Below are 21,561 nucleotides of genomic sequence, written 5' to 3'. Positions count from 1 at the left end.
CATAATACATAACACAAAAAGGTCACTCAATATTTTTAAAGTCATACATGGAAACATATCAGTCAACTCTACAGTGTGATGGAAAGAATATAGGGTGCTCTTTGCCCCATTTTGCCAATCTTACTGCTTTCAACCTACCAGCAACATTAGCCCATCCAAGAAAAGGCTGATGCTACTCTCCTGCCCTCCCTCTTGGCACAAACACAGATTGACTTAACTCAGGGCACTAAGCAAAACCTAACCGTGCTGAAAGAGAAGCCACTTTGAGCTGTTTCAGCTTCTTCAAACAGCTTGCCACCCAGCTGCTAAAGCATCACAGACAGTACATTAGAGAAGATAGAAGAAACAATGGCAGCCCTGAGCAACCTCGGTCCAAGCTAACGGGGCAGCCAGCAGCCTTAGAAAGGATGAGTTTGTTACTAAGATGTAGGTTTGAAGGTGTGCCATCAGGGATATCACTCAAGGCTCTACCCAATAACACACTAGTACCTCAGGGTAAAGAAAGATTTACGTCAAGAAGAGCATGCTAAGTACAGGTGATGGTTTCCTTCACTCATGTGAAGGAACTCTGCTTCATCACACAGCACAGAAGTTACTGCAGCAGAAAAACAGTTGGAAACGGCATTTTTGGAAAATAAAACAATGTATCTAGGAATTAAACCCACAGATGGATTAAACCAGCTGCTTCGCCTTTGCCACTTGATTTTCCCTGAAATAAACGCTCATCACGCCTTCTCATGGTAGAAGACAACTCAAAGAAAAGCTGTGCTAAATTCCAGCAATAATTACAACCACCACCGTTGTAAAATTGGCATAATCGGCATAGTGGAACAGACTAACAGAAATTGCAACACTTGAAAAAGGCTAACAACCCAAGGGAAATTTGGCTGAAAAAGCATGGCTTGCACTGAAAGCAGCACTGAGAGATCAGAAACGCAGCTGAGAGCAAAGGTGATGGTAGAACAGTTGTGGAATGACTGAACAGCCCCAGATTCACTTACAGCATTTTACTCAAAGAAACCAAAACATGAACATGACTAGAACATCACAGCAAGGAAAACAACTGAATTTAAATAATTAAATTACATATGACAGGTCAGCTCTCTCTTCTATGCCATTCCCCTTCCAAAGGAATGGTTCAGAAAAATTTGACTACTCCTCTATGGCTTAGATTCTGCTCCACTAAAAGCATTGTAAAATCTTTCTGGCTCTATTTTCAAGACCACTTGACTTTGCTAATTCTTTAATCAAACTGTAACCTAGCAAGAATGTTAACTTTGTCTGCACAAATGAAGATGTGTAATGAACAGAGAGGGACATGCTATTACACTTACAAGAAGCGAGCATGTTGCTATCCAGTTACGTATATATATATATATATATATCAGAAAAGCAAAGGCCAGAAAAACAAGGTGGTTGTTGGAAGGATGATGCTACAGACAGTAAAGGATATGCCTCTTAAAGGTAATCATAAAAAGCTGACAAAACTTGCCTCTTGAAGGGATGCTGATTCATGATGAAGAATTAAGATCAATGCAAGCAGAAGAATGCTGACCTGGTCCCTTAATATAAAAGATTATCTCAGAAAGAGTCCTTACTGCTAAATGTTTTATCGTACAAGATCATTACAGTACCAAGTGCCCCTTTTCAAATCCCAGATCGTGAAAAAAAGTACACTTCATTAACTCCTGTTAACAGCAAAAAGAGGAATTCTCTTCTTTTTTGGAAATTTATGTCTGTACAGAGCGTTTACTCCTTTGCCTGGTGTGCTGACAGCTCCCTCTTCTGTTTCAAACCTACTTTTAACCACCTTTCAGAGCATACACTTCCTTCCGTTAGGAAGCTGGTGTATCTGCTATCTATATTATGTCCCGTGCCCCTTAATATATGCAGGTCAAAAATACTATGCCCACATTAGAGAAATACAACCTGACTGCAAACCATAATCCACTCTCAGAAGCACTGTTTCTTCTATTAAAAGCCCTTTCAATAACAGCACTTTAGTAGCGTTTCAATGCAAGAAATACTTCCTTTTTGCCTTAATTAACATTCATACTTAAGCTTGAATTAAAAACCACCTATATTTCACACTAAACAGTATAGAAAGAATCTGAGACGTAGGGATTAGACACAAATAATCACCATTCTCAGCTCAATGCTCCCTAGTGCACTTGGCAATAAAATTTGTTACTGTCTTGCACTGTGTTTATGTTGAAACTGTGCTGCTATTCCGGTATGCCACTTAGTTTGGCATTAATGCCCCAGTATCAGAGCACCCTTCTTGGGGTTCCTCAAGCAGAAAAGTGAATTAAATCGGGGCTTTTTAGTTGTTCAGCATATGCTCTAGTAGTCTGCTATACACAATACCAGCACCAGCTGACAAAACCTCACTGACCTAAGGTTTTTCAGATCTCTGGGGGGGAGGGGGGGAGGAAATACAGCAACATACCTTAAAAAAAAATTAAAAAAAAAATAAATTAGGAATTGAGGATTTGAATCTTCAGCTTGATCCTCTTCCTTTACTGGAATGACCACTTGGAATAGGAGGACTGGGGACAAACCCCAATGGCCAGCTCTTCCTCTCAGCTAGCTCTGAGCAGGTTTCCTGTGCTGCTGCAGGTTTCTCAGGGTGCCAGGTGGTTGAAGCTGCTGCTGCCCCTGAGAACCCCAGAGAAGAAAACAGGCACTCACCCCAGGCCACACCATCTTGTACCAAAGCCCATCGCTGTTTCTAGTGCATACACTTGAGACACCCTGCATCTCCATTACTAGGCACTGCATCAGAAGAGGCAACGCGGAAAAACTGCTCTTGATGCTTTATAGATAAGGCAATGAGCTGAAGGGAAGCCCTCAAAACCCTTGTTAGAGCTCATGCCAGTATTTAGCCCAGATATTTCAAAACAACCAAGGAACAACAAAACTTCCCTGCTGATTGCAAAGGAGATTCCCACAGACAGCACTAATTATTTGGAGAGCCCATGTTCATTTACATCACCAGTAACTGACCCTGCCAGATCGCTTCAGACAACTCTCCAGGCCACAGATCTTCCACCAAGACGCTCAAGGGAGCAGGGGGAAGCCCAGTGTTGTTATTTTCACCAGCAGCGCGGAGGCTCTCCCTGCTCTGAGGAGGGATAACCAGACACAGGCAGAGCAATCGTACCCAAGCATTCGACGACGCCCAGGCCCTAACGACACACCGAATGACGACCCCCGCTCACCCGCTATGCCCCCACCAGAGCACAACCCCAACCGCGCATGCGTCTTAACGGCTGCCAGGGAAATGTGCACGCAGCGCTCCGCACATGCGCGGTAGCGTGTGACGCGATTGCGTCAGACGTAGCCTCGACCTGGGGCGGGGGGGGTGGGGTGGTAACGGCGCGGTTTTTCAAAATGGAGGTGCTGGGGGCAGATAGCGGCCGCGGGGCCCAGGACCGAGCCGGTCTGGGTCGGGCCGAACGGCCGAGGGTGCCGTAATGGGTAGCCGCGGCCGGAGCCCCGAGGAGAACTGGTAGCGGGACCCAGGGAGAGCGGCCGGCGCCATGGCGACCTGCATCGGCGAGAAAATCGAGGTGCGGAGCGCAGTTCCCCCCGCAGCCCACGGCCGCACCGCCATTTGCCGGGAGCGCGGGGCCGGTGGCGGGGAGAGGCCGGGCGGCGGCTACGGTCCTCTCCCGGCCGGTTGGTCTGTGGGAGGTGGTGGCAAGACGTCGAGCGCGGCTCCTCCCTGGCCCACCGCGCCCTCGCCGCCTGTGCCCTGGCTGTGGCGGGGCGGACCGAGGTGCCTCCCGGGCTGGGCCGCTGGCCGAGCAGGTGTGGGGACTCAGCCAGCCAGCCCGCCCCCTGCCCTAGGGCTGTGGAGCCGTGTTCCCCTAGCCCCGCGGGGGGGTGGGTTGGCCTGGGCGGAGCGCCCGGGGTGGTGACACCCGTTCGGAGAGCGGCAGCTTCGCCGGCGCGCGTTTTGCGCGGTGCTTTCGGCCCCCGTGGTGCTTTGTGTTCTCTGTGCCAGTGTTTGCGGGGCGTGCGGAGGTCACTCCCCAGCGGCTGCTGTAGCAGCGGGAAACCCAGGCGGGTGTTTCCCGGCCCCCGGGAGCGGCGGGAGATGCGGCGGGAAGTTGTCCGTGCCGCCCTAGGTAGCGCGTAGTGCCAGAGCCAGTGCAGGCTGGCCGCCGTGCGGGGTGGAGGATGCGGTGCGGTGTGCAGCACGGCCCCGCCGCGGCCCGCCGCCCTTTCCCGGAGAGCTCCGTCCAGGTAGCCCTGGGGCGGCTGAGGGACTGCCCCAGCATCGGAGGTGCGGGCTCTCCCCAATTTTTGTGGAGAGTTCTGCGTGGGAGGGGAGGCAGGCTTCAAAGCTGGGTCTGACGGGCATGGTTTGTTCGTGCTGCAGGATTTCAAGGTGGGGAACCTCCTGGGGAAGGGCTCCTTCGCAGGGGTCTACAGAGCAGTATCCCTGAAAACCGGTCTGGAAGTGGCAATCAAAATGGTAAGGCAGCTAGCCAAGGGAATCTCTTGTTTTCCAAGAGACTGAACAAGGTCAAGGTTACATGATTGGCCATTCATGCCTAGGTTCCTTGTTTGTATGTAACTATTTAGATTAGGATTTGATCCTGAAAGATGCAGTACAACCAAATAGATTGTATTGATAATTAACATAAATGCTTACAGTGCTATTAAAAGAGCTTAAGCTCAAATATTCAATGCTGGTTGACCAGCCAGCACTATAGTTCTTACTAAGAAATTTGTGACCACAAAAACTTCATTCAGAAGCTATGTGCCTAAAGAAATCCTGGAAAAAATGCCTTGAAAATTTTCCCTTATTGCTAGGACAGACTTTGAGAAGGGAGCTTGTACATCGCAGGTTTTTTGCCAGATTTACTTACAATCTATAATACTTAAGTTTAACCGCCTTTTAACTTTAATTATATTTATCATATCTGCCTGGCAAAATCAGAATCAGGTTTCTCTGCATAAGTACCTCATGAAAGTTCTTAATTAGTATTGAAAATGCTAACACTTGTCTACTTTCAGAAAGTTGTGTTTTCTCCATTTACGATATTTGTTTATGAAAAGCATATATGAGGTTAAACTATGTGAAAATTTGTTTATATTTAGGAGTTTTCAGGCACATGTGCATTGAACATGAAAAATGTCAAGTTTGCTTGAAACTGATGTTCCTGTATCAGTGTTGCAGTGCTTGAAAAATATTGTGATCCATTTGCAGATAGATAAAAAAGCCATGCACAAAGTTGGAATGGTACAGAGGGTTCAGAATGAGGTGAAAATACACTGTCAGCTAAAGCATCCATCTATACTTGAGGTAAGAATCATGTTCTTGTAGAAAAGATAGTATATGTGACTCGCTGGATAGTCAAAAAAGTACATTTAAATGTTTCATTGTTTTATTAAGTTGGGGCTGTTCAGCCTGGAGAAGAGAAGGCTGTGTGGAGACCTCATAGTAGCCTTCCAGTACCTGGGGAGGGACTCTTCATTAGGGACTGTAGTGATAGGACAAGGGCTAACGGGTTAAAACTTAAACAGGGAAAGTTTAGATTGGATATAAGGAGGAAGTTCTTTACTGTAAGGGTGGTGAGGCACTGGAATGGGTTGCCCAAGGAACTTGTGAATGCTCCATCCCTGGCGGTGTTGAAGGCCAGGTTGGACAGAGGCTTGGGTGACATGGTTTAGTGTGAGGTGTCCCTGCTCATGGCAGGGGGTTAGAACTTGATGATCCTAAGGTCCTTTCCAAGTCTAACTATTCTATGGTTCTATGTTCTAGCTTTATAACTATTTTGAAGATAGCAACTACGTGTACTTGATACTCGAGATGTGTCACAATGGTGAAATGAGCAGATACATAAAGAACAGAAAGAAACCCTTTTCAGAAGACGAAGGTAAGATTATTTTTTTTTTCTTCTTCTATGTAGCTCTCACTGCATTAACTTTTTGGCTTATTCAGTATTTAATTCTAGTGAAGGAATATTTAAAACTGCCATCACTGAACCTCCTATAGCTTAAAATTTTGTGATATGTGATAATCTAGAGATTAAGTGCTATTAATGCATACATTCACTTGAATTTCTTCTTTTGGTTTTGTTTGTGCCATTTTACAGTAGCTTGGGCTATTCGGGGTTTAAAAAAAGACAGTGATTTTAGAAGGTGGAAGTACATAGAAGGTAGAGCTTGCTTTAGTACATTCAGTTAAGTTGAAGTGTAGGTCAAGACAGGGAAGTTCCACAGAGGAATACTGGCAGCTTCACATCCACAGATATGTTCCCTTTGAGCTGTACCTCTTCACCTCAGCATTACTGTGTTGCATGTCACCAGTTAGCAAACCTTCCAGATTAGTTTGCTTGATGTGGTATTGGAAGTATTTACTGTGTTCAAGCTGCGTGTGGAAATGAAAGAAACACTTAACTGTGTTGCAAATGGCTAAGTTAGCAAGGAGATATCCAATTTAACACTCCATCTGGAATTTTTGAAGGACTAGTAGCTGGGGAAAAAATCTGCTATAGTTTTACGTACGTTTCTGATGGAAAGCACTGAAATATCTGTCTTTCATTGAGAGCTCGCTGTCAGAGTAACGCTGAAACTTTGTGGCTATGTTATTCTTTCAAATAGTGCTTTGAGAATAAAGTCTTGCAAATAAGAAATCATTTCACTTATGAATTTACTCATGTTTCATTTTCTTACAGTTGACAAAGGATTTCAGTTAGAACACAAGACCACTGAAAGCCTAACCACAATAGTTAAAATGAACAGGAAAAGCCCCAGCAAAGCAAGCTGCAGTGTATAGTGTTTAAGGGTACAGCCAAACAAGCTGTTCTGGTTACAGCTGATCTAGACTCGGTGGTTGTTGCCTCTACTGCTTCTAGACTTGCCATAAAGCCTCTTCGTTTGAGGAGAGGTTTCTACTGACATTTGTTAGGCACCTGTCTTTGCCCACCGCTAAGAGAAGAAAGAGGGTTGTAAATGGTTTGCTTTAGAAAGAATTATTCTTAAAATTGCTGTAACTGCTACATCATAAATAAATGATACTGTTTCAGCCTGGATGAGGTTTTGCTATTCTTGCTGTAAGCTGTAACTCTTGAATATTCCCTGATTTTCTAATATAATTGAATGTAAAGTCTATCCCAATATCGTGAATTTAGAACTTTTGAGAATTTTTAATACTATAAGCCTTGCCAGTCTGCTAATGATAAAACAAATATCATCCAAATTGTCTTCTATATTTTTTAATATTTTTGCACATAGTGAAGGTGGTTGCTTTTGTGTGTTTTCTGTTTCTGAAAATGAGGAACTACTTAACTTTTTTAGTTCTTAAGAACCTAATTTTAAAAAGTTTAGGCCAACTGAAAATATTTCCAGTCCTGTTTACGTTGTTCTGTTAGCAATGAAACAAATATGATTACTGCATTAAAGAATATGTTTTAATGAACTTAAAGTCATGTTATGTTGCTTAAAGCAAAAACCAAATTCTATTCTCATTAGCATGATGCTTGAACATCCTTATAAGCAAGACCAATAGCAGACTTCAGAAAATTACTTTCACTGCTTTGATTTCACTTGCATGACTAAAACATCTGGCTTTCTGTTTTGACAGCCCGACACTTCTTGCATCAAATTATCACGGGTATGCTCTATCTTCATTCTCATGGAATACTGCACCGGGACCTCACCCTTTCTAATATCTTACTCACCAGTAATATGAATGTCAAGATTGCAGATTTTGGACTAGCAACTCAGCTGAAAATGCCTCATGAAAAGCATTACACCATGTGTGGAACTCCAAATTACATTTCTCCAGAGATAGCCACAAGGAGTCCACATGGACTTGAATCTGATGTGTGGTCTTTGGGCTGTATGTTTTACACTCTTCTTATTGGAAAGCCACCTTTTGACACTGACACAGTCAAGAACACTCTGAATAAAGTAGTACTAGCAGATTATGAAATGCCAGTCTTCTTATCAAGAGAAGCACAAGACCTTATACATAGGTTACTTCGCAAAAACCCAGCCGATCGTTTGAGTCTTTCCTCGGTGTTGGATCATCCCTTTATGTCTAGGTGTAGCTCTGCGCAGAGTAAAGATTTGGGAACTTCGGAAGATTCCATGGACAGTGGAAATGCTACCATCTCTACAACCTTCACAGGCTCTTCCAGCATCAGCACCAGTGGTTGCTTGAAGGAAAAGAAGAAGCTGTTAGTTGGACAGCCACTCCCAAATAAAATTACTTTTTTTCCTAAAACCAAGAATTCCGGTAGTAATTCTTCAGTAGATGGAAGTGGTTCTTTTCATCAGTGGGGAATTCAGGGAAAAGAAATTGGCATAACTGGCAGGGGAAGAACCATGCAACTTGAAAAGAGACCACATTCGCGCTACCTCCGAAGAGCCCACTCTTCAGATAGGTCTGGCACATCCCATAGTCAGACTCAAGGCATATCGAATATTGTTGAGAGATGTCACTCTTTGGAACTGCTTTCTAAGCCTAAAGTAGGAACAAGAGAAAATACAGAATGCTTTTCACCTGCAAACAGCTATACTGATATAGGAGAAATATTTCAGGAGAAGATTTCCAGTAATTCTGGTTCTTTTGAAGGACAACTATCTCCGCCTGTAAAAGATGAACCACAGTAAGAATCAGTTTTTATTAAAATTATAGCTGCCTTATCTATTAAATGCATGATTTTTCTTCTGTAAGCTGTAGTAAGCCCCCAAAGTCCTTACGCATATAGATTAAGTATACCACATAAGAGAGAGCATAGTTGATGCAGGTTTACCTCTGCACTGTTCCTATCTGAAAGTTCATAGATACAGTACATCAGCTAGCTAAATCATTGCTTTTATTTATCCAGGTTATACTCAATTATTATTTCTATGTGCAGCAAGTTGAGTATTTCTTTTCCCACAGTAATTGTATTAGCCTTGTTAATTCTTCTTTACAGAAGAGACCTAGACTAGGGTAGAAGGCATTTAGAGTGTTATTACCAATGTTTTTCTTTCTGCTCTGTTTGCTTTTAGGGGTTGCTTTTTTTGGTTGGTTAGCTTTTTTTTTTCCTGTAAAGGTTAGACAAGGTAAAGGACAAACCCAAATTAAATACAAGATTAAGTGACAGATTATAAAACTGGTGTACTAGAAAGTTACCTTGGAGTGTTATTTTGCTATCTGACCCTTGGTTGTGTTTTCAGTTGTAGTTTCTGTGTAAAAACCTGACTACTTGCTGTATGTTGATGGACTTGCCCAGCTGATAAAAACTGATTCAGGTGTCAAACCTGCAAATGATGCTGGGATGCTTCTTGTGTTGTTGGAGGCCTCATCTTTGCCTCAAGGGCAACAAGAGCCCTTCTTTATGATAATTCAGTTGATGTTTGTTGTGGTTTTTTTTTTCCATCAACGGACAATGCTTTCTGGTTTTTCAATACATGGACCATTGCATATCTTAGTTCTTGCATTTCTCTTCACGTTAAGAAGTGGTAACTTCATGTGATGGTTTCATGTGTCTTTCTTTTTGCAAATCAGTTCAGGGGAAAAGCAGATGAGCATTTTTCCTTGTAGAAAAAGTAAATGGAAGAAGAGGTTTTTCTTGACTATTCGTGTTTGACATAAAGCTTTGTTCAGCAAGCTCAATGGACATGTGCATTCTTTCTAGTTTGAGAAATGTTTGATGAATCAAGAAATGATTTAAGCAAATGTTAACATAGTGCTCACTTGTATTCTCCATGACTCTTAATAGAGGCATGCTGAATGTAAATGTGGCAGAATATTAATATAAGTATGGGGATTAACTAAATGGTAACTACTTTTTTATATGATTGCTTATATGAAAGCCTCTTGCGTCTATAGTTGACTTGAATGACAATCTTAAATGGAAGGTTTTAAGACCTAAATTATATGCTTATATGTGGGAGGGGCTGGGGAAGAACTGAGTCCTTAGTGAAGTAATGATCATTGCGAGAAGAAAGAACAGACAAGGACAGGCTATGGGGATAGAAAAACTCACAGGAGTTTAGTGTGAATTTACAAGAGGTCTGCAGTAACTGGTTTTGTGTGTATTCTTTATTCCTCAATGTGGATTACAGTTTGAGTTTACCTGTCACTATCTATGTGTCATGGTCTAAAAAGCTGCTAAAAAAAAAAGCCCTTTGCAATTTTTGGGGTTTATTATATTTTACATAAACTCAAATTATTTTAGGTGATAAGGTTGCCTATGTATTTCAGCTGCATATTTGTTAATGCTGAATGAGATCCACAGGGCGTCATCCCTGTGTCTAGGCTGTGAATTAAGAACTAGATGCAGGAACAGCCACAGCTGGCAGCATTATCAATGGCTCTTTCTGTTCATATGTGTCAATTCTAAGAGTCTACTAGTTAGTGCTAGAAGGCTTAAATTTGTCCTAAAAATTAGTAATAACTTTAATTCCATTTGTTTTTTTTGCTTGGTTTGTTTTTTTAATGCTTTACCTAGTGAACATTTCCCATGAAAAAAGAATATGTCCTTTGCTGTCTAGAGCTGCAAAATGCCACCTGTGTCTCTTAAATATTCTTAGAGTCTTTTGGTTTCTGCAGCTGTAACACTAGCTTTTGTTGTGCAAGTGCCTTTGCAATCTTGATTACATGTGTAACTTTTATTTTGCAGCTCAAATTATCTCTGCCCAATGAAGCCCCAGGTTGGTTTGTTAGAGCAGAAGTCCCATACTGAAACAATGCAGCAGTGGCTTGGAAGCATGCAAACTAATGGTGTGTTACTAATCAGTTGTGTATTTTTGCAGTCAAAAGTTGTATTATATTGTTGGAGATTTCCCAAATGAAAAGGACAGGAGACGCTAAACTGACTTGTCACTGAACAAAACAATTGACACAGATGTTGAAAGAGGCATAATGATTTCCAGGATCACTAATCTGTAGAATCATAACTAAGTGAGAAATATCCCATTGAAAGCATTGCTCTGTTTTCTCTTTTTGTCTAAGCTGTCACAAATGTGTTTCCTGAGACAGGAAGTTGGAAGGTTTTGTAGCTAGGTGTTCCTCTTAAACTGTTGTCTTGGTATAAAGAATTGTATGTAGCTGCCTTCATAAGAGCGAAGATATTGTACATTGAATTTATATACTTAGCTTCCTAAAGTAAGGTCATTCTCTTTTAGTATTTTAGAAAAAGGAGGGATTAAAAAGGAGGGGAAGAGGGGAAAAAAAAAAATCTTAAATAAATTCTGGAACTTGCCATAATTAGTCAGTTGTGACCTGAAATGTGTAAGTAAATACATAACAAAAGATTGTCAGGTGACTCAAAAGCACTGTTAATTTAGTTGTACAAATATGCCTTAAAAGAAAATGGGACTTCAGTGAATGAGAAAGATAATGAGGCTGCAGAAGGAGAGGTGGAGGAAAACACAAAAGACACAGAAGGGAAGGTGTTCTTTGTTATGCATCATGTTACATCATGTACAAATAATGTAATTTAATCATAAAACTAAATCACAAATCCATTCTGAACTTTTTTGGTTTAATATTACTGGACTCCTTCCCTTCTGTCTAGAGGGAATTGGAATAATATGACATATGGTCTGAATAATCCTATTTGGGTTTTTTGGTCCCTTCTCAACTGTTCTGCCACATGGCAGGAGGAGTGAGGAGAAAGATGATGAAGGGCTTAAATATCAAAACTAGGGAAGCAATTGTAGGAAGTTTAAATATAAAACCAGGGTTTTGTCTTTTAACAAGTGACTGGAAATAAAACAAGGGGTTTGGAGCATTCATTTAACATCTTGATTGCTAAAATCTCTCATGCTAACACACTAGTTAGATAAGGTGGAACTTAATGGTACTAGTGGTTATCTGAGTGCCAAGTAAACTGTTCCAACCAATTAAACGTTCATGCAAACTAATTCTTGTTTAAGTATCTATTTGAATTCAGTATGTTGTTTATAAATTATTTTGCAAAATGAGTGGATCTATATTAAGACTGAAGGCACTCTTAACTGAAATCTAGTAACAGTTTATTTCAAGTAGCACTGGAATTTTGTTAGCACTGGTATTGAACCATACTAAATTCATAGCCTAATGATATGGACTAAGGACTAAAGAAATCCCATTCTCCACTTGAGCAGCCTTCTAAGATGATACTTTGAAAAGCCTTTAAAAACACAATACCATTTTTTTCTTCTGACTGTGACTCTTTGAATCTACAATGCACTTTATGATGCTTTCAGTTCCACTGAGACCACCTGCAGACCTAATGGGAAATAGTAATGCACATGGAGGTTTTCGGTATCATCTGGATGTGCAGCAAGATGCATCAAGAAATGCATGGAACACCTTGAAAGATATAAGGAATCACGATGCATCTGGTGACTGTCCACATTCTTTAAACCAGAGAAACCCAAAGAAATATAACCCTGGAGTTCTCTGTAAATCTGAGAAAATCCAGCCATCGTCTTCTACATGTGCCCTTTGGTCAGCTTCAGAAGAAAACCAAACGTGGGGCAAAGAACCACCAGCACATCAGAAACCTACACTGCGAAGTATAGTGTCACCTCTCAATGCTCATAGGCTTAAACCCATCAGGCAAAAAACAAAAAATGCAGTGGTATGTATCAGTTCTTAAATGGGAAACAACTTCACTATTAAATACGATGTGACTATCTCTTAAAAATCACTTGGTAAATTAAAAGCATTTTTCTCAGAAAACTTAATGTAATTTTAAATTACATTATAGATTAGTAAAATGCAGTTTAGTTTTTGCATGTGGAATATTTGTGGTCAGTTCCTGCAATGACATGGTGTTGCTTTTAGCTTACAAGCAAAGAAACTGTAAAGTAGACATAACAAATACTAAGTGCATATATACTTCCTACAGTTCTAGAACTTTACTGCTTAGCTGTACAGCTGCATTTAAGATTTTAACTACATCAAACATTTTAACAGATTAGATGAATAACCAGATTAGAAGTGAAAACAGTCTTGTTCTCAAGTGAAAATGTAAATCTTTCCTGTAGTGCTGCTTTTTCCCATTGGGTAGGAAAGGAAAACCAATTCTTTTAATCCTTACTGATCGCATAAATTTTTTGGTTAGTTCATTCCCTTTTGCCTTTTGTTCCATTTCTTATAGTATCACTTATCCTGTCATTCCCCCCCCCCCCATGTGTTCTTTTAAAGAACATAATAGCATAATAGATCTGACCTGTCTGATTTGTCATTCAGGAAGCCCCACCCCCACTGACCAGGCTTATAACCTTCAGTCATGTTGAAGTGCTCTGTTTTAATCGCACTAACAGCAAAAGTAATGGTCGTGTTGTTTAACTTGTATATTTAATATATTTTAGGTGAGCATTCTAGATACTGGGGAAGTGTGTATGGAGTTTCTAAAAGAACACCATTCACAAGAATTTGTGAAAGAAGTTCTGAGAATATCTTGTGATGGAAACATAGTGAGTACTCTTTCAATTTCTTCAGTGTTGTATAAAGGCCTTGGAGTAGTCTGTTCTTTCAGAGGTTTTTTATTTTCGTTTAAGTGATAATTTGCTTGGAGATGCAGTGTTTACATATGTACAGCTGTAAGCTCCTTTTCCCCCTCATAGTGCAGCCACACAAATGCAGGTATCAAGCAATTACTAACAAGCAGAATTGGACTTGACTTTTGCAATAGGTGAAGTATTGTTGAGAAACAGCTGCTGTTATATAATTACTTAGAGAAATAGAGCAGTCATGGTAAATTACGGTAATTAATTAAACTAGGACTTAATTCCTTAGCTCTTAACAGTAGGGAGTGCTGTTGTAAATTGCAACTGTAAACACATTTTTACCCCTTTTTGTAGGTTGCAGTTTATCATCCAAATGAAGGAAGAGGCTTCCTTCTTGATGGCAGACCTCCTGCTCCTCCGGAAGGCATCTCTATGTATAATTTTGACAACTTGCCAGGTAACCTGAAAGTTATTTAAAAAATATGATGGTGAATGTGATGTTTAAGTAAATCTTGTTCGAGACTTTTTAGCTTTTAGCCACTGCTTTTCAGATAATTGTGAAGATAAAACTTTCAGAATAAGGGTCAAGCTACAGTTTAACTGGGAATTACATTCTGAAACTTCACAAGGAAGGATTTTAATTTATTTTGTGTGGAAGTTAAAAGGCGTCACCCCTTTACAATGTAGTGTACTAAAATTAAATCTTTCCTACTCTTATTCATATTGGAAGCTGCTTAAATAAGAGTGGAAGAAATATTATCAAGTCATTTTAAAATCAGCAATTTTACATTGTGCTTCTTAATATCCATAACTTGGGGGAGGAAAAGGAAGAATATATATTTGAAAGCGTTGACAGAGTATTTAATGTAGACAGATGAAGAACAAATATAAGCTGACAATATTAAGTTCTTGAGGCAAGCAGATTTCTCTACTAACTAGAGATCAAAGCCAGGTTTTACCTAAAGCTGGGAAGCCAACTGGACTACAGTATCTAGTTAAATGGTATGTGCAGCACTATACTGTTATTCAGGTTCTGAACTGTGTTAATTAAAGCTATTCATGTGAAGCTATTTAATATGCATACTTTTCTAAAAGTTGGTGAAAATAAGCCTGTTTCTTTGAACATACTTCCATGAGGTACTTAAATACTTGATAGACGAAGGTTGTGAGTAATGCGTATTTTCAATTACTACTTTTCAAGCTGGTGCACAGGGAGAAGTCTGACTTCTATCAAAAAGTTTAAAAATTTTTCTTTTTCAGAAAAGTACTGGAAAAAATACCAGTATGCAGCCAAGTTTGTGCAGTTGGTAAGAACAAAAACCCCCAAAGTTACTTTCTACACAAGATATGCCAAGTGCATGTTGATGGAAAATTCACCCACTGCAGATGTTGAAATTTGTTTTTATGATGGTATGTATTAATTTTTGTAATTATGCAAATAGTTATAGCATGTTATTAAAGCTGCACTAAAATATTCCTGAACACTAAAAAAATAAACAATTTGAGTTGAAGAAGACTCTATTTTGCCACTCTGCCTTCTTTCTAGCATCTGCAGATGATTTTTATTATTCCTTAGTTCCTCACTGACTCCAGGGAATAAGTGTTGCAAAAGTGTCATTTAAATTACACCTTGGTTTTATTAATGAGCTCTTCTTTGCATCTTCATTTGGTAGATAACCTGGTTAGTGAAAGATGGGTCCCTACTCCCAAGCTTTCAATGTTAATGAGGTATAGTGTTACAAAGAACACTTGCTGGAGAAAGCAGTTGGCTGCCTTTTCCAACTCTGCCCTTTATAAACTTGACTGCACTGACAGTTGTTTTCTCACTATAGACTGCCGTCAACTAGTTTCATTTGCCACATGCTTAGATAAACCCCAACAGGATTTATGACAAAAAAATACCAGCTCTGTTATTCAATGTAGAACTGCTATTGAAAGAATGGGTATCTCTTTTAAAACCATATTAAGATACAATAGAGCCTACTCTAACCAATTATTAGAGATGTTGAATTTGTCTCAGATTAGTGTTTAGAAGGGTAGCTCTTAAAATACGTAGTAAATGCATTATTCTGCCCATTTAAGTGGTGATCTTTGGCCATAGAGGACATTCCATTAACATCCCAGTCCCAATTTAAGTGGCTATTTCTGCTAGATATAAAGCTTATGAAGGAGTGGTTTTATTCTTGCAGTAAGCAACTCTGTGAGATACACTTTAGTAGAGTAGAATGTAATGGCCAAAATATGTACTTTATAGATGCTGGTATCTTATAAATTCACAGTCTAAGCTTTTACCTGTTGTTTTTCCACAGGAGCAAAGATACATAAGACAGCTGGTGTAACTCGTGTGATTGAAAAATCGGGGAAATCCTTCACTTTGAAAGGAGAAAGCGAAGCAGGTTTGAAGAAGGAAATACAAGTTTATATGGATCATGCAAATGAGGTAAATTGTTTCATATAGGCCTTTTCCAATACAAAGCAACTTCCTGAGAATTCAGTTTCTCTTTCACAAATGTGCTTCTGATGTTGCTTTTCATAGTTTTCATTACACTAATAAGCAGGGATGACAAAGAGCAAATATCTATGTGGAGTAATGGTAACAATGCCTCGTTATGAAGACTTAGAGGAGAGTCTTACTAGTGTGTAAAGCAGGTTTGTCTGTTTGGAGAAATGATTTGAGCAGAACAGATGAAGCTGCCTTATACAAGCTTAAAAACAAACCGCTCCAAAAAAAAAACCCCAGACACAAAAACCCACCAAGCATCGGTCTAGCCTTCCTGCTGTGCTTTCCATCTCTTGTTTTATGGTGCCCAATTAGAAGTCACAAGAGTAATTTTTCTGTTGATGAACTTAGGAAACAGTAAAAATATAGTACAAATTTCCTGTTTGGTCCTCCTGATGTTCTGTTACTTCCTGGACTAGAATTTGGGGGTCATCTAGTCCTGCTAAAAGGGGAGGACGCAATTATTAAGAGCATAATTCCAGATATGCTGAAGTTATGAAGAAGTCTTGCTGTAGTATAGTTTTTTGAGTTGCCTCCATCATACATGAGTGCAGCTATTGAAAAAAACTTGTGTTCCTTGTGTAGGCTCACCTGCCTTTATTAAACATGTATGAAATAGTTACTCTGTTCTCAATTAAAATCTTTAACAAGCCCCTTCTAATTCCAGGGACATCGTATATGCCTTGCCCTGGAATCTGCTGTTTTGGAAGAAGAAAAAAGGAGTGCAAGTGTTCCATTTTTTCCAATAATTGTTGGAAGGTAGTATCTTTCACTTGGAATATTCAAATGCATAAGTATTTTCTACTAAGCAGCCTAATGTTTGCAGAAGCCAGAGTTGCTTAACAGGCTTATAGCCACTAGCAAGATAAATATTAACTTGAAAGCATGTATGAACACCTTATATTGGACCCACAAAGCCTCCTTTGATACTAGGACAACATACACTTGTAGACTAAAACAGGGCAAGAATTAGCATATGTAGAAAGAATTGTGCAGACCAGTGCTGTCAAGTGCTTTCCACGGTCCGTGGTAAACTGAAGGAAAAGCTACATCTCCTCACCTGTTTTAGTCCCTTTTGTACAGACCCTTTCCCAATTTTTCTCATTTTTCCAGAAAACCTGGCAATACTGAATCACCACAGGCTGTACCACCTCCACTGCTGGACAATATCAACTGTGTAAAAGAAGCTGTGGCACTGGATGGAAACACAGCTGCTGGTTCTACTCCAGTTCAATCTCCAAACTGTACTCCTTCTGTAAGTACACAAGAATATACAGTAGTGGACACTACTCTCCAGTAGGAATTCAAATATTGCTAGTTTATTTGAACTAATGGAATTATGTTTGCATGGGTTATAAGATTTTATTAGCCATTTGTGAGCATATTGACTAGAAATGTTAACGTTGATTTCAGCTAACTTTTGATAGCTGGATTCAAAGTCATCTGAAAAGATCAAAGTCTTCCAAAACTTTACCACAAATTCTTCTTGGGAACATAGTTTGAAAATTGTTCCATGTTACATGGTGCATCTTCAGTTTATTTTGGACAGCACTAAGGTGCCCTCAGGCCTGTATATCACATGGTAGTCACAAAGGATATTAGCACTTGAGGCAGCTGTTCGGAAATAATCAAGTGTTAGCATGTATAAAAAAAAACGTGTAAGTGAACTACATTTATATGTACGGCCAACAAGGCTTTGTGTGTAATTTCATTTAGCTGGTTTAAAAGACCCACCAAGATTCAGTTGCTGCATCACAGCCCTGATACAACTTCCCTAGCTGGACTGAATTATGTTGGGGTCTTGGCACACTGAGTGTTTATCATCCTACCTTTGCTGAATTTATGTGGCTGTGCATTTCCGTTCTTTTTATTGTGTAGCACATGTCCTCAGTGCAGAATCTGCTGGTTTTTGCTTGGCTGAAATGAAGCAGGCAACTAAAATGCCTGCGGGTTTCGGTGCTAGTATTGATTCTTACACTGACTTAAGGTTACCCATCACCAGAGTTCTAATTCAAGGGTTCAGCATTAAAACTCATTCTTTGTTTGTCATATAGACTTCCACTGTTTGCTTTTTCTTCTAAAATGTCTGTTTCTAAGCAAAATATCACAATGGCTGGTTGCCTTTCCATGTTACTCTTGAATCTTTGTCAGTTTCTTGATACTTGAACTAGGTCTCTGTATCCCGTGGTACAGCTTGTTGTTTCTTTCAGGTTCCTGTAATTATCTGGATCCTGATCTCTTTCCTGACCAAGCTCTCCTATCTCAGAGGCATCCCCTGACTTGCATCATGTCACTGAACCCTGACTCTTAAATACTAATAAGCACACCACCTCATCTGTCTTCTCTCTGACTATGGGAGGAGGTACCGTAGCAGTAGAACTTCTAAGGAAGCAGATGTGTTCCTCCTAGGCATTAGTGGTGGTGGTGTCTTGAAGTCCTCATTCTTAATACATCACTGTTGTCTCTGTAAACCTAGAACAGCTGTTGCATGTGCTATAAAACTCTTGGATTTATGTTTCATACTCTAGTTTCCAATTAATAGCAATGTCTGTATGTCTGTAAAATATTGTGGTCATCTGAGCGAGGGCTACTGTGCTATTGATCTGTTATGTGCTGAACACTTGCTGCAGACAGACAGTGTTTTGTGATAAGTCAAATAAGGAAAAAAAAATGGGGCATAAGTAGAAAACGTCTGCTTAGGGAGGGTAATTCCTTTGAGTACAGGGAAGTGGTAGGAAGATCTGTTGTAATACCGAGTCTTAGGAAGCCCTGTGGGGTTTTCGTAATGTAATGCTGGTAAGTGAAGCATACAGGCTAAATATGTCTGTATATATAGAAAGATTAAAACAGGTGGTAGTTGACCACTTTAGTTAGTGGGTAGTCAGTTGATTGATACCAAGGCTGCTAATACTACGTATTTCTGGGTTTTAGGTGGTGTCATTTGAAAAGCCTATGTTCCTGACTAATACTGTGGAAACTACATGCTCCTCTGTTCATCAAACAGAATGCAGCCCAAATACAGCCCAACTTTTAAAATCTGTCTTTGTGAAAAATGTTGGTTGGGCTTCTCAGGTGAGGAATACTGATAAAGGAGGGGAATCTGTTCTTTTCCTATTAAACTTGAGATACATATTTTTAAGTCATTAACTTTAAACTTGATCTGGGAGGGATACATTTATACGTGCTCTGGTACAGTTTAAATCTGAAAATGGGTATGTGGCAGAACTGTTCCTAATACAGATCTTGGATAAATACCATGCTGAACTAGATAAGTAGAAGAAACCAAAATAATACTGAAGTATTTCAGTTATCACAGTTTTTCTGTGGTAGTTATTGCCTATTTCAGGAAGTCTGATTCTTGAGACTGTGTGAGACTGCATACGCCAAAGTAGTATACATGCAATCTTTAAAAGACTGACCACGAGACTTTAAGTCACTTCAATTATTAGAAAAATTCTAGGTATGTAGTCTTTTATGTCATCAAATCATGATGCAATTTCTCTCATTAGCTGACCAGTGGAGCAGTATGGGTTCAGTTTAACGATGGATCCCAACTAGTAGCCCAAGCAGGTGTTTCTTCCATCACTTACACATCTCCAGATGGCCAGACAACGAGGTGAGTCTATTACAGCTATAAAAATAGCTGCTCACTGTCAGTTTAAGGTGGTTAGACATAAGATATACTTCAACTTTATAGCTGCTATTCATTTTGGTTTGGAAATATTAGAACTTAGCTTTTCAATCACTTCTCAGTTGATTAGCTTATATAAGCTTAATAAAGAGAAAAAACTATAGTTTTGACTGAGCTCTGAATAAATAAACAAAAACAAAATAAAACCCAGCTGTAAATGCATTTACTTGATCTCCAGAGTATAGCCACTGTTCATGTACAGTATTTAAAGGCAGGAGAGGGAGAAAAGCAAGGTTTTAATATTTGTTGTTGTTGTTTTAAGATACTGCCAGATCAGGGAGACAAGATGTTGACACTGATGCATAGGCAAAGCTTTACCTGAGCACTATGGAGAGTGGGCACTTCCCATATGAATACAGCCACTGAGTAACACGTTTCCTCTGTGCAAAGCTGGAGACAGTAGGATACAGTCTGTTCAGATATTAGTGCAGCTTAAACATTGTTTAGATATTTTCTTGATCTGAAACACTTTTCAGAATACATACAGGGAAAGGGAGCCTAGAATTAAGCCTTCAAGCTCCAATTAATGTGTCTTGATATGCTTAAAATCTCCTTGATTTAGTGGCTTGTCTTTTTACAGGCAAGTATCAAAATAAGCTGTCCAGATACAAATTATTTCAAGCATCTAATTTTTTTTTTGTGCTTTATGTGCCTTTCTAGGTATGGAGAAAATGATAAGTTGCCAGAATACATCAAAGAGAAGCTGCACTGTCTGTCTTCTATTCTTGTGATGTTTACCAATCCAGCTGGTCCCCACTGATTAAAGCAATGCAGGTGTCTGGACAAAAGAGCTTAATAAACTCACTCACTGACTTTCAAGTGATGTGACTGTTCTTACTCAGCTTACACAGAAATTATTCCAAAAGCTGGTAAAAAAAGGAAAAAGAAAAAATAGGAAGGGCAGAGTTGCTCTGTTTACGTGTAGCCAATTGCTTGTGAAGTTTCATACAAACTTTTTTTCCCCTCAAAATGATGGATAAACCTGCTCAAGCAAAAATTTGAGCAACTTAGTTCTAGACAGCACCAACTTCTTGGAAATAATCTGAATCTGTTGTATTTGTTTTTTTTTTTTTTCTTCCCCACTGCTTACTGAGTGCCAGCAATCAAGGAAAATGCATCTGTGCTGTTGAAGTGTTTGTATGTGTAAATAACTTATTTTTTACGTCTTGCAAGTAATATATGTAAATATGTATATGTTTTATAACTGGTTTTAGATCTTTTTGTAGCAGCAGCTTTAACTTTCCTGCACAAGCATTTTATATAAAAAAAAAAAAAATAAATGCAGTGGCAATTGTCCAGATCTGTTTCATGTTCGTGTGTGGTTTAGTGAAAGGCCTTTCCTCTGCGTATTAAGCTACATTTATAACAGGAGCTGCTCCTGGTATCTTAGAGCAGTATGTGGCTGGAGTTTAGGATTGCTTGAAGCTTGGGAAGACATGGTATAAAACTGTTGAATGATGTTAATTCTAACTTGCTGAACTGACAAAATGCACTAGGGTTTGTGTATTTGATATTTTTACCTCTGGCCTACATATGATTAAAACCAGAAGCACATTTGATAGGAAAACAAACTACATATAATATAGTAACTAATTCAGTTTGTTACTTTATAGAAATTTTATTAACTTTAGACACTTTTACCTTGTCTTAGACATTATTAGCATTAACAGTAGCACTTTTTAAACATTTTGCTTGACTTTATTACAAGTCTTTGATAAAGCAAGTACTGTCTGTAGCTCTTATGCACACTTTAAGGTTTTTTGCATGTACCAGTAGATACAAACATTGTAAATGCACATAAATGCGGCTTTTTAGAAGAAATGTTTTTGGTATGTTACTCTTAAATCAACTGAGTTTTGAAGGAGAAAGTCAACCTTGCCAAGATGTGGGTCAGCACTGAACGTGAGAAGCTTGC

General features: G+C 39.5%; 1 protein-coding gene across 1 annotated transcript; it reads left to right on the top strand.

Moving 5' to 3' along the window:
* Positions 1 to 3,366: 3,366 nt before the first annotated feature.
* On the top strand, positions 3,367 to 20,944 carry PLK4 (polo like kinase 4). Its single transcript, XM_062614176.1, has 16 exons — positions 3,367 to 3,572; positions 4,388 to 4,483; positions 5,222 to 5,317; positions 5,777 to 5,891; positions 7,601 to 8,630; positions 10,635 to 10,735; positions 12,205 to 12,581; positions 13,318 to 13,422; positions 13,810 to 13,912; positions 14,716 to 14,865; positions 15,765 to 15,895; positions 16,623 to 16,714; positions 17,069 to 17,210; positions 18,887 to 19,027; positions 19,465 to 19,571; positions 20,307 to 20,944. The coding sequence occupies exons 1-16, from the start codon at positions 3,543 to 3,545 to the stop codon at positions 20,404 to 20,406; spliced, it is 2,916 nt and encodes a 971-aa protein (XP_062470160.1). The 5' UTR covers positions 3,367 to 3,542; the 3' UTR covers positions 20,407 to 20,944.
* The last annotated feature ends 617 nt before the right edge of the window (positions 20,945 to 21,561 follow it).

This window comes from Pezoporus occidentalis, unplaced genomic scaffold (assembly GCF_034315485.1).
Source record: "Pezoporus occidentalis ecotype Australia unplaced genomic scaffold, CSIRO_AGI_Poc_V1 ctg172, whole genome shotgun sequence".
NCBI classification, from domain to species: domain Eukaryota; kingdom Metazoa; phylum Chordata; class Aves; order Psittaciformes; family Psittacidae; genus Pezoporus; species Pezoporus occidentalis.
The sequence above is the reverse complement of the archived record's forward strand: the minus strand, read 5'-3'. Positions and strand labels throughout refer to the sequence as shown.